This window comes from Taudactylus pleione, unplaced genomic scaffold (assembly GCF_031769625.1).
Source record: "Taudactylus pleione unplaced genomic scaffold, aTauple2 ptg001137l, whole genome shotgun sequence".
NCBI classification, from domain to species: domain Eukaryota; kingdom Metazoa; phylum Chordata; class Amphibia; order Anura; family Myobatrachidae; genus Taudactylus; species Taudactylus pleione.
The window spans coordinates 3,708,494-3,722,219 of NW_028285538.1; the positions used below are offsets into that span (position 1 = coordinate 3,708,494).

The 13,726-nt window shown below is 43.1% G+C and overlaps 1 protein-coding gene across 1 annotated transcript in view; it reads left to right on the forward strand.

The window, feature by feature from the left end:
• The window catches only part of LOC148453523 (protein mono-ADP-ribosyltransferase PARP15-like), a 98,172-nt gene that overhangs the window by 49,290 nt on the left and 35,156 nt on the right, over nucleotides 1-13,726 (forward strand). Inside the window, exons 9-11 of the mRNA XM_088461992.1 lie at nucleotides 274-446; nucleotides 11,315-11,360; nucleotides 11,835-11,980. Of these exons, the coding sequence (XP_088318118.1) occupies nucleotides 274-446; nucleotides 11,315-11,360; nucleotides 11,835-11,980 (365 nt within the window). The remainder of the gene's footprint in view (nucleotides 1-273; nucleotides 447-11,314; nucleotides 11,361-11,834; nucleotides 11,981-13,726) is intronic.

The window sequence follows — 13,726 nt, forward strand, 5'->3', positions numbered from 1 at the left end:
TGTCAACATCTATTCAGAGGTGAACCTACACTAAGATCCAGCTGACTTCACAACACCTAGGCTCACCTAATGGTTAGGGTCCAACGCTGAATATACAGAGGACCCCTAGCCTTTAGCTTTGCGACAGATACATTTTGAAGCACTTATATTATATTGTTTATTAAACTGAAATTGCATATGATCAGCAATTTCCATTTTTAGTCCTACTGGCAGAAATTAATATAGACAATGATATAAAAAAAAGATAAGAAGACAAATTGTATGTTTTTGCAGGCATGGCTCGTGTTGACCCAGAAGACTCGATTAAGGCTATTTTGAGCAGTACCTTAAGCTATTTACAAGAAACGTTACTTCCAACCCTTGAAACTATCTCTATAATTGTTATTCAAGAAAACATTTACAAAACATATCTTAAAGTTTTTCAAGCCAAATGCACAGAGTTACAGGTAAGCCTAATAACGTTTAACTAGGAATGTACTGAGGGCCTGATTCAGCTTTGGGAATAGAGTAAGATATACTGTAGCACATAACTGATCATCTTGGTAAAACCATGCTGCACTGCAGGTGGGGCAGATTTAAAATGTGCAGAGATTTAAATTTGGGAGGGGAGTATCCAAACTAACATCTAACTTGCAGTGTAAAAATAAAGCTGTGCAGTATTTGTGGGCTACATGCAAAAGCAGCCAGTATTTATCCTGCATGCAAAATATAGAAACATAGAATTTGACGGCAGATAAGAACCACTTGGCCCATCTAGTCTACCCCATTTTGAAACATATTTCCACCTCAACCCTTATTGATCCTTACTTCTTCTGAAGGATATCCTTATGTCTATCCCATGCATGTTTAAATTGCTCTACTGTCTTAGCCTCTACCACCTCTGATGGGAGGCTATTCCACTTGTCCACTACCCTTTCTGTGAAGTCATTTTTCCTCAAATTTCCCCTGAACCTACCACCCTCCAGTTTCAGAACATGTCCTCTTGTTCTAATACTTCTCATTCTTTGAAGAATGTCTCCTTCCTTTACCTTGTTAAAACCCTTTATACTGTATATTTGAACGTTTCTCTGCTCCAAACTATACATATTAAGAACTTTTAGTCTTTCCTGGTACGTTTTGTGGTGTAGACCTTGCACCATTTTAGTTGCCCTTCTTTGTACAGTCTCTAATGTATTAATGTCCTTCTGGCGATATGGCCTCCAGAACTGAACACAGTATTCGAGATAAGGACGTACCAATGACCTATACAGTGGTATTATCACTTCTTTCTTTCTGCTACTGATTCCTCTCCCTATGCAACCAAGCATCTGACTTGCCTTCTTCATTGCTTTGTTACAATGTTTGCTTGCCTTTAAGTCACCTGAAATAGTGACTCGTAGATCCCTTTCCTTTTCAGCAGTTTCGAGTATAGTGCCATTAATATTAGATTTTTGAGACCCAAGTGCATGATCTTGCATTTTTTGGCATTAAACTGTAGTTGCCACGTTCTTGACCTTTCCTCTAGTCTACCTAGATCATCAATCATTTGTTTTACCCCTCCTGGTGTGTCTACCCTGTTGCATACCTTTGTGTCATCTGCAAAAAGGCATACAGTAGTTTCCCTTCAATACCATTTGCAATGTCACAAATAAAGATATTAAAAAGCACTGATCCAATTACAGTTCTCTGAGCTACTCTACTGGTAACATTTCCCTCTTGAGACTGCACTCCATTTACTACAACTCTCTGTTTCCTATCCTGCTGCCATGATATTATCCATTCAACTATCTTGGTATCCAATACCATGCCTTCCAGTTTATTTAACAGTCTGCAATGTGGAACAGTGTAAAAAGCCTTACTAACGTCTAGATAAACTATATTTATGGCCACCCCCTTTATCTATTTCTTTACTCACCCAGTCAAAAAAGTCAATAAGATTTGTTTGACATGATCTTCCCCCAGTAAATCCATGCTGTTTGGGATCCTGCAAATTGCTGGATTTGAGATAATCTATGACTCTATATTTTAAGAGTGTTTCCATCAATTTCCCTACTACTGATGTAATGCTCACTGGTGAGTCGGTAGTTGCTTGACTCTTTCTTGCTTCCACTTTTGTGCAGTGAGACAACGGTTGCTTTTTTCCAGTCCTCTACAATTACTCCAGTAGCTAGTGACTGGTTGAATAAAATGTATGTATTTGCACCCCGTGCATTGCAGCATGGTTTGTCCTGGTTCACAGTTACTTGCTATATCTTACTCTATTCCCAAAGCTGAATCAGGCCCTTAATCCACTATACTAGGATTTGATGAAATCTGAATCCTCAACAATGGATTTTGCCAAATCCTGAACAGAACCCTATCCAAACGTTACAAATTATTTAACGTAAAATGGTCAATGAAGCTATGAAAATTTATTATAATAAGTAAGGGTTACAAAAGATACAGGGGCTGTTTCTAAGTTGGATGCAAAGTGGCTGTATTTGTGGGCATCCGCATAACCCTGATTTACTACCTTATGCTAATGCTGAGTCAATGCGTCTGCGAGTGGAAAGGTGTGCTGGCCACTGATTTTTTGCCATGCCAAGCTGTCACCATCTATACCTGCACTTGCACTAGCCCCATGCTAGGTGAAAGAGATCAGACAGAAATAGGCTCCCCTTCCCCATATGCACACTCCCACAAGACATGGCGGTTCTGTATGCTCACATTATCGCCACCCATTTTCCACCACAAAACGCCCAATTACACGGAAAAACAGATTTGGCCAAGTTCCATACAAATAAGAACGGGAAGGACATAGGCAAAAGTGTGCAAATTTGCATTTGCACATGTGCTATATACAAAATCTTCCCATTTGCGTTCATGCACAGAGATCTGTCCGACTCAAAATCTGCCCCACAGTGAGTTAGATACTTAGAATTATATTTATGCTGTTACCTTTATTTAAACTCTAGGAAAGAGTATCATGGATGCAGTGGTGACTCCAGACGGGGAGCTGCAGCGCAGTGTAAAATTCAAATAGCGGAGCCACACCAACTGCCACCCCAAACACTGCCAAACATTGCAGGTCGGGACACACTGGCAGTTGGTGTGACTCCCCTATTTGAATTTTAGACTATATTGCAGCCCCACCTCTGGAGCCTCCACTGCATGGATGTATTTTGGCCACATCACAACTTGTTTCTCTTTCTATCTATCATCAAAAATGTCTGCAGTTCTTCTGTGTTGCTGTGACACTGATTATGCACATTGTGAAGACATCTGAGAAAGTCACTTGTACGTCTCTCCCCACTAATACCACCATTTGCCCTTCTATACTCCTAAAAATGTATTTTGCAACTATTGTTCCTCTCCTCCCTATATAAGTCTTACTAGTATTATTTAGAGCATAATTTCCCACTCCGCTGGAATTTCCAGGGAGTTCTCCTGGCTTCAGGGATAGCTAGCAACCCTCCTGCCTCTCAAGGGAGCAGAGGGTGTGATGACAAGACTGCTATGAACCTCATAGATTATCTATCTATCTATCTATCTATCTATCTATCTATCTATCATATATGGAATCGGTATGTAATGCCGCCGGCGTACTAAATACCGACCCTGGAAGCCCGAACTGCCAGGATCCCGACTGGGGCTGGTAGGTACCCTAATCCCCCCTCTCCCCCTCTAACCCTCCCTTAGTGGTGTCTAACCCTAACCTCCCCTGGTGATGCCTAACCCTAATTCCCCTTCCCGCACCCTAATCCTAACCCTCCCCAGGGGTGCCTAACCCTAACCTCCCCCCAGTGGCGCCTAACCTTAACCCTCCCTTCCCCTATCCTAACCCTAACCCTCCCCGGGGGGGTGCCTAATCCTAAATCCCCCTGGCGGTGCCTAAAACTAACCCTCCCCCCCGCGTGGCTAACAGTCCCCGCTTACCTTCGTTCAGGTTGCCGGGCATCAGGATTTCGGCGTCTGGGTAAAGATAGGTGTCTGTATTTTAGACGCCTATTTTTAATAGAGAGTCGGGCTTCCAGCGTCGGGATTCTGGACGCCGGTAAATAAACTTTGTCCCCTATCTATCTATCTTAGAAACTTATTGTGAACAAATCCCGCACCAGTATCCAAATGACTAAGTATGTACTCTATTATATTACCTTAGGTTCAAACCTCATAAATTTCATTCATCTTTTTTATATTTTTTATAAGTAGGTATTCAATTACCTCAACTCTAAATTTCTATATATTTCTTTTCAAAATTTTTTAATGAGGGTGCTACCATGATGCTATAAACCATGGACAATTTTATTCAAGAAGAAAGAAAGCATCCTATACGGTGCACTCTGAACCAACTAATTCTAAAACTTATGGGGGTAGGGGGGGTAAGGTGCGCTCTTCCTGCTAGTAATGGTGATGACTTGTGTGTGTTTGTGAGTGGTGTTAATTAGAATGTTTCTTCTGGTGGTGGTGATGTTTTGGGAGTGAGGAGGGTGTGATTGGGTATGGAGTGTAGTTTGGAGTAATGTGAAAAGGGGAATGGAATAGGATCAAAATGAGGCCAGCGAGACACAGTAATTTTGGGCAAAATCTTTTATTGAGTAGTCACAATGCTGCTCTGTTTTTTTTTTTTTCAAAAATGTTTTTATTGAAGTCAACAAATACACTCTGGTACACAAGTAAATATGACAAGAAACAATGACATAATTACAATTTATAGCATACAGTTCACTTGTGGTTTGAGGTAATAGACTTGCCACAATTTTCTCTTTTTACCGATCAATTGAAAATTAAACAGTAATATATTATAATGACTTCAACCATAATAGAAGAAATGAAGGGGGAAGAAAGTAGATGGGTGATGGGGGGGTGGGGGGGTGGATAAGTATAAGAAGAGAGAGATGGAAAAAAAAAAGGAGAAAATAAATAAATAAATAATAAATAAATTAAAAAAAAAAAAAAAAAAACAGAGAAGAGGAAATAAAGTGGGAAGGGGGTTATGAGCCATGCACTCCCAGGGTCAATCCCCTACTACTCTTCTTTTATTTATGTAGGTTTTTTTTTTTTTTTTTTTCCTCTTAAGCGTAAGTTATTGGGGGGTCTTGTAGCAGTATTCTAGTTTCATACCATTGTGTTGATTTGAAACACTGTTGTATTTGTCTTTTAATCTCAGGATTTAAAGCCTCAATAAAGCTTTCCCAAATTAAGAAGAATTGTTCTGCTTTCTTTTCCTTGTTGATAGAAGAGTTGACCCAATCCATTTTGAAAATATAAAATAATTTCTCTTTGAACATGGTTAATGAAGGAGGGGTAGGAGCAATCCATTGTTGCAGGATACATTTTTTAGCTACAGCCGAAATAATTAATAATAATTTTTTACAACCCTTGGAAAATCTAGTTATTCCTGGAATATAACCCAATATTGCCCATTCTGGTGTTAATGGAAGATAATTGATTAGGTCAGCTAGCACATATTGTTTCACTTCCATCCAAAATTTTTTGATGACCCTACAGTCCCATAGGCAGTGGTATAAAGATGCCTCTAAATGGGCGCATTTTGGACACGCAGAGGAGGTTGCAATACCAATCAAGTGACAACGTTTGGGAGAAAGATAGCTCCTATAGAATAATCTGTAGAACATTTCTCTGTAAGTTGTAGCTGTCAATGTTTGGAGGGAATACTGTAGCGTGCGCAAAATATTAGTTTCTGTTAGATTTGGAAACCAAGTCTGCCACTTAGTGATACCAGTGGAGAATGTTCCCGTAAAGTAAGGAATTCTTAGTAGGTGGTAAAACAGGGATATAGCCCTATATGGATAGCCAGCCGACAAGAAGGCAGTGTCTAACCTATTATCCCAATCCAAGGGAGATACAATGCTGCTCTGTTAAGATCCCGGGCAGGTGGGTGGGGTTCAGTGATGAGTGGTGATGAGACTGGGGAGGTAGGTGGACCCTTTTAGGGGGCTCCTTCCCGTGCGGTTCAGTGACCTTGCACGTCACCCCTGCTGGACCTATGGTCGACAGTCTAGGAAGTCTCGGGGGGTGGGGGGATTTGCAGAGTGGGTTGGAACACCTGTGCGGCGTCCCGCGTGTTGGTGTGAGTCTTGGCAGTACTTACCTACCGGTAGGTTTTTTGTTATGGTGATGTAGGTCGAAGTTGCGACCGTTGCAGATAGGTTGGAAGCTGCAGGTTTGTTGGTGAGCTGGATCAGCGTGTTGCTGGTGTGCTGCAAGTGCACGGCTGTTCTGATTGGTCTGCGGAGGTCAGCGACCGTAGTATGCAGCTTAAATTGGCTCTTGGTCGTGCCGCTGGTGGTGCGGAGCCAGAGGTGTGGATGGGTGAACTGCTGGGAGGCTGGGTTGCAGCGTGTGTGCTGGGACCACCCCTGGGGGGTGGTCTGCCCGGGATACTGATTCAAAAAAAGCCAGGGAGGAGGGGGGATGTGGAAAGTGTGACCGGGATGGAGCTGGTCACTGGCGATGTTGGCTGGGTGGACTTGCGGCCGGATGTGCGGGATGCTCTTATCACTGACGGTCCCTCGTGGAAATGGGGATCGACGGTGGAGACACCCCTGGCCAGGAGTGAGTTGCTGAGCACGCCTGGGAGCAGGGGGGGAGAGGGGCTGGTCCGGGGTGGAGCCGGTCACTGGAGGTGTGAGCGGTGCGGACCAGCAGGCGGGTGGGCTGAGAGCTTTCTGCACTGGTGGTCCCTGGTGGGGATGGGGGATCTTTAGTGGAGGTCAGCCTGGATCGGTGTTGGGTTTGATGTGAGGGTCTCCAACGCATTTCGGCACAGGTGCCTTCTTCAAGGAGGTGTGAGAGGATCAATGCTTCTGAGGTTCTTATGTAGGGCACTTCCGGGGGTGGGGGTGTGATCAGGTGACTCATGGGGCCAATGGTGTGTTTGAAAGGTAATGTGGTGCAGGTGTGTGCAGGGACTTGCTGAATGGTGATGCGGTGCAGGTGTGTGCAGGAACTAGCTGGAGTGATGAATTTAATCAGATTAGGCCACTGGTGTGTTTGATAGGTAATATGGTGCAGGTGTGTGCAGGGACTTGCTGATTGGTGATGCGGTGCAGGTGTGTGAAGGAACTAGCTGGAGTGGTAAGTGTAATCATATTAGGCCAATGGTGTTTGGGAGGTAATGCGGTGCAGGTGTGTGCAGGGACTTGCTGATTGATGATGCGGTGCAGGCGTGTGCAGGGACTAGCTGGAGTGATACGTGTAATCATATTAGGTCAGTGGTGTGTTTGAGAGGTAATATGATTACACGTATCACTCCAGCTAGTCCCTGCACACGCCTGCACCGCATCATCAATCAGCAAGTCCCTGGCCTAATATGATCACACTCACCACTCCATCTAGTTCCTGCACACACCAGCACCGCATCACCAATCAGCAAGTCCCTGCACACACCTGCACCACATTACCTTTCAAACACATCATTGGCCCATTATGATTACACTTATCACTCCAGCAAGTCCCTGCACACACCTGCACCGCATTACCTCTCAAACACACCATTGGCCCAATATGATTACACTTACCACTCCAGCTAGTTCCTTCACACACCTGCACCGCATCACCAATCAGCAAGTCCCTGCACACACCTGCACCATATTACCTATCAAACACACCAGTGGCCTAATCTGATTAAATTCATCACTCCAGCTAGTTCCTGCACACACCTGCACCGCATCACCATTCAGCAAGTCCCTGCACACACCTGCACCACATTACCTTTCAAACACACCATTGGCCCCATGAGTCACCTGATCACACCCCACCCCCGGAAGTGCCCTACATAAGAACCTCAGAAGCATTGATCCTCTCACACCTCCTTGAAGAAGGCACCTGTGCCGAAACGCGTTGGAGACCCTCACATCAAACCCGACACCGATCCAGGCTGACCTCCACTAAAGATCCCCCATCCCCACCAGGGACCACCAGTGCAGAAAGCTCTCAGCCCACCCGCCTGCTGGTCCGCACCGCTCACACCTCCAGTGATCGGCTCCACCCCGGACCAGCCCCTCTCCCCCCCTGCTCCCAGGCGTGCTCAGCAACTCACTCCTGGCCAGGGGTGTCTCCACCGTCGATCCCCATTTCCACGAGGGACCGTCAGTGATAAGAGCATCCCGCACATCCGGCCGCAAGTCCGCCCAGCCAACATCGCCAGTGACCAGCTCCATCCCGGTCACACTTTCCACATCCCCCCTCCTCCCTGGCTTTTTTTGAATCAGTATCCCGGGCAGACCACCCCCCAGGGGTGGTCCCAGCACACACGCTGCAACCCAGCCTCCCAGCAGCTCACCCATCCACACCTCTGGCTCCGCACCACCAGCGGCACGACCAAGAGCCAATTTCAGCTGCATACTATGGTCACTGACCTCCGCAGACCAATCAGAACAGCTGTGCACTTGCGGCACACCAGCAACACGCTGATCCAGCTCACCAACAAACCTGCAGCTTCCAACCTATCTGCAACGGTCGCAACGTCGACCTACATCACCATAACAAAAAACCTACCGGTAGGTAAGTACTGCCAAGACTCACACCAACACGCGGGACGCCGCACAGGTGTTCCAACCCACTCTGCAAATCCCCCCACCCCCCGAGACTTCCTAGACTGTCGACCATAGGTCCAGCAGGGGTGACGTGCAAGGTCACTGAACCGCACGGGAAGGAGCCCCCTAAAAGGGTCCACCTACCTCCCCAGTCTCATCACCACTCATCACTGAACCCCACCCACCTGCCCGGGATCTTAACAGAGCAGCATTGTGACTACTCAATAAAAGATTTTGCCCAAAATTACTGTGTCTCGCTGGCCTCATTTTGATCCTATTCCATTCCCCTTTTCACATTACTCCAAACTACACTCCATACCCAATCACACCCTCCTCACTCCCAAAACATCACCACCACCAGAAGAAACATTCTAATTAACACCACTCACAAACACACACAAGTCATCACCATTACTAGCAGGAAGAGCGCACCTTACCCCCCCTACCCCCATAAGTTTTCAGTGCGGGAAAGGTACTCCCACACAAAGGTGCAGCACCCCGAAACCACAACACACCACCCCCTGGTCAACGAGAGCGCAGTTCTACCGCCCATCTTCATAATTCTAAAACTTATACTTTTATTGGTATATAGTAAAATATCATTTGAGAATCGGTGAAATATTAAAATTCAATAAGTGAAATGAAAAAAGAAAAGAGTGTGTTTAAAATATTACGGCTGCTATTTAATATGTGAATCTACCTTACCTTTTATTATAGGCTCAAGTGCTCTATTAGCTGCACTGATAGTTGAAATATTAAGTTGTACTGATGGTTGGAATGTTGGGTTGTAACCGTAAAGTACTGTGTTTATATAAAAAACATGTTTCAAAATAAACTAATAAACTGATACAATACTTAACACATTTAGTTGTATCTTTATTGTCTACCACATTTAATTGTATCCTTATTATCTACATCAAGGATGTGTCATTATTATATTATTAATTCCCTGTGTCCTCCAATGTCTCTAAAATGTGTAGATTGTTTCTATTAGTGCATCTTATTTATGACTGATGTTCATTAACATTTATAAGGTAACTACTTGGTGGCTGATATCCTATGAGTTGTGGCCTAGTATATATATTTTAGTGTTATCACGACCAAGAAAATCCTCTTCATATGTTTCACCTTCTAAACAATCCACTATTTTTGCTCTTATAGTTTCTATGTATATATCACAATATATTCTCTGCCTCAATCCCTACTTGTATCATAATCTGGGAGACAGTATTCTGCAGTATAAGAAACAGTTAATCTGCGACTGTTCCTATATTGCAATAAATATAGTGGAACACTCTGACTTTAGACAGTTAATTTCATTAATAATGGGATTTTATTATTTCTGCCCATATAGAATTCAGGGAGACAGATAAATATTTCGATTATAGACTTCAATTTTCTGATATATTGGGCAGCTCATTGGCTGCTATTCCCTATTTTTAACTGTTGCCTGTCACAGTGAATAAGTTCTTGGCTATTATTAGGACACAACTCATATGGACATTAAGTGCAATTGTAGGAAAATACAATCAGTATCCCGCTTACAGTATCCCGCTTATTGTTTATTAATACAATGCCGCTACTCAGCGCTTGTTTCTCGATTCCAATCATTAATCAGCAGAACACCAAATTATAATATATAATGGGGAAGTAGGATTTTGTGTTCCACTTACTATCTCTGATATAATACAATGCCGCTGCTCACTGAATGATCTCCTATTATGGCTGATAACTATCACGGCAGTAAGCACCAAGTTATAACATGTGTCTAGACGGCAGAGTAAGGTATCCCGCTCACTGACTGTGTTCTTCTAATATGAAATCATGCTGCTCGGCGGTTCTCTTGTGTTAACTATTCCCCATCACAGCCACGCATTTAGACGGCAGGGTGAGGTATTCCGCTCACTGCCTGTATTCTATTAATAGGAAATCATGCCATTGGCGTCTTAACGGCTGCTATAAATAATGTGATCTTCTACTGCATAATATTGCTTCTAATACTGAAAGTGTTGAAATGTGTACTATTGAAACTATTGTAACAACTTGGTGTTCATGGCTGTGACGGGGAATAGTTAATATAAGAGAACCGCCGAGCAGCGTTATATACATACATATAAGAGAAAAAATAGTGGATTGTATAGAAGGTGAAACATATGAAGAGGATTTTCTTGGTCGTGATAACACTAAAATATATATACTAGGCCACAACTCATAGGATATCAGCCACCAAGTAGTTACCTTATAAATGTTAATGAACATCAGTCATAAGTAAGATGCACTAATAGAAACAATCTACACATTTTAGAGACATTGGAGGACACAGGGAATTAATAATATAATAATGACACATACTTGATGTAGATAATAAGGATACAATTAAATGTGGTAGACAATAATGATACAACTAAATGTGTTAAGTATTGTATCAGTTTATTTTGAAACATGTTTTTTATATAAACACAGTACTTTACTGTTACAACCCAACATTCCAACCATCAGTACAACTTAATATTTCAACTATCAGTGCAGCTAATAGAGCACTTGAGCCTATAATAAAAGATAAGGTAGATTCACATATTAAATAGCAGCCGTTATATTTAAACACACTTTTTTCTTTTTTTCATTTCACTTATTGAATTTTAATATTTCACCGATTCTCATATGATATTTTACTATATACCAATAAAAGTTTAAGTTTTAGAATTAGTTGGTTCAGAGTGCACCGTATAGGATGCTTTCTTTCTTCTTGAATAAAACTATCTATCTATCTCATTTGATAATTTGATAATTTTTTTCAGGCAATGAAACGTGACGAACAGATATTATCAGCAATTCAAGCACAGGGTATTTATAATGACTTTTTATTACTTAGAAACAATTCTAAAATACAACTGGCTTTGTTGATATATTAACAGTGCCCAGTAACATCTCTAAATACAGTATATTAATGTTTCTTATTAATTTAGTTTAACTTTAAAGCTAAAGATATTTCCATCCAGTAAATTTTTTAATTGTCTACACTTATTATTGTATGCCGACTGAAAAAATCGCTAAATCTCTGATGCCAAACTCCCATGATTACTAATTACATATATTACATATTTGTGTTGGTACATTTTCAATGGCTGTAAAGTGCAAACACACGCATATTGGTTCAGCTTGCAAAATGGCTGCTTCCCCTATGTATGCTACGTCTAGATTTATACAGAATTAAAGTAATATGGCTAGAGGCAATTAAAAGTAATTATTGCTCATTTAGAGTATTAAGAAAATATATGAAATATAGCTATTTTCACAGTTTTTTTCTTTCTGTAACAGTGCAAATTGACTACCCAACATCATGGACAGGTATTGGAGAAAGTGATTTTCAGGAAGTGACTCTGAAGGAAGATTCCCAAGAGTATAAAGATGTTGAAACTAAATTTATCACATCAGCAGCACCAAGCACATTTAAAGTGGAGGAGGTAAATAGTATTGGTTATTAATGTTATCAGAATTTTGTTAAGTGACTGTCTGCACAATGGACAGTGAACAGCCCATGTACTAGGGATGGCCATCAACCACCGATGTTTGCAAAACATTTATGTTAACAGCCGATGTCAGATAGTTTTACCATCGATAGCGGAGAACCAATGATTCTCCACCATCGATGGCAGAGAGCCCCCCAATGTTTTTTTTTTACTTAATGCCAGGACACAGAGCCTAGCTCTGTCCCATGATGCACCCCTGAAGACTTGCCCCTCGGTTATGATTGGCCGGCAGCCCAGTATGTCATAGAGCAGGGATGACAATCGGTGTTTGAACCATCAATGGTTTCTCTCTGCATGGTTTTATACCATCGATGATAACCAATACAGTGAATCAGATGATATATATTGTCCACATCGGCTAGTGTGTACCAGCTATGTCGCTGATGATGCGCGCTCCCACATGCATGCATGCCCGATAGACGATATCGTCAGCAGGGGCCATGCTGCTGAATGCAGCAGGGCCCCCAACGTTGCTCCGTCGCTCCCGGCATAGGCAAGTGTGTACTAGGGATGGCTATCAACCACCGATGCTTGCAAAACATTGATGTTAACTTCCGATGTCAGATAGTTTTGCCATCGATAGCGGATAACCAATAATTCCACACCATCGATGACAGAGAGCCCCCCAACGTTTTTTTTTAACTTAATGCCAGGACACAGAGCCTAGCTCTGTCCCAAGAAGCACCCATGAAGCCCTGCCCCTCGATTATGAGTGTCCGGCAGTCCCTGTATGTCATAGAGCAGGGATGACATTCGATGGTTGAAACCATTGATGGTTTCCCTTTGAATGGTTTTATACCACGATGATAACCACAGTTGGTACCATTGATGGTAACCATCGATGGTTACCCACTGATGGCCATCCCTATCATCTACTGGCAGGAGCATACTAACTCTGGGCCTGATTCAGAGCCGATCGTAAGCGGCCACTCGTTCGCTGCGAGCGATGTTCGCACATCTGCGCATGCGTATGGGTTGTAATGCGCATGCACCAACCAGTCAGTGCGGTTGGAAATCGTGTGCTCGCAAAATAGCGAATGCCTGCTAATTTGAGTGACAGGATGAGGCGTTTGTGGGTGGTAACAGGGGAAGGTGCTTGAAAACGGGGAGTGGAGATCCGAACGCAGGCGTGCCAAACGGTCAAAATGGGCGTTTTAAGGGTGTGCATAATTAAAGCAGCGTCATGCGACCACGTCACTTGGTTGTCTTTTAGCCTGAACTGCTCGCAAAATTGCGGTAGGAAAATGCTACCACAAGAATAGCGAGCAGTTCATACGCCTTTCGATGTACTCGATTAATCTAATAAATAGCGGAGATGACGTATGATGCGAGCGGCCAAGGGGCGTCTTTACAAAATAGCGAGCGCATGTTTCGGACGCTCGCTCAGACATAGAGGCGTCAACAGACCGCAAAGAGCGAGCGCTCAATTTAAATATCCAGCCCCTTTTTCTGAACGAGGGTCCGCAAATAGCGTCCGGCTCTGAGTCAGGCCCTCTGTTCCTCAGACACATTCTGTGACATCAGCAAGTTGTCAGCTTTCATTACATTGGTTGAGATTAATAGCAGGAAATTAGTGTCACTGGGATTTCTGCCCATGGCATTTATGACACAGGGAGTGAGTGGTATACAGTAACGCCTGGTACATATACATACTAGACAATATGTCATCCAATCCGGCGG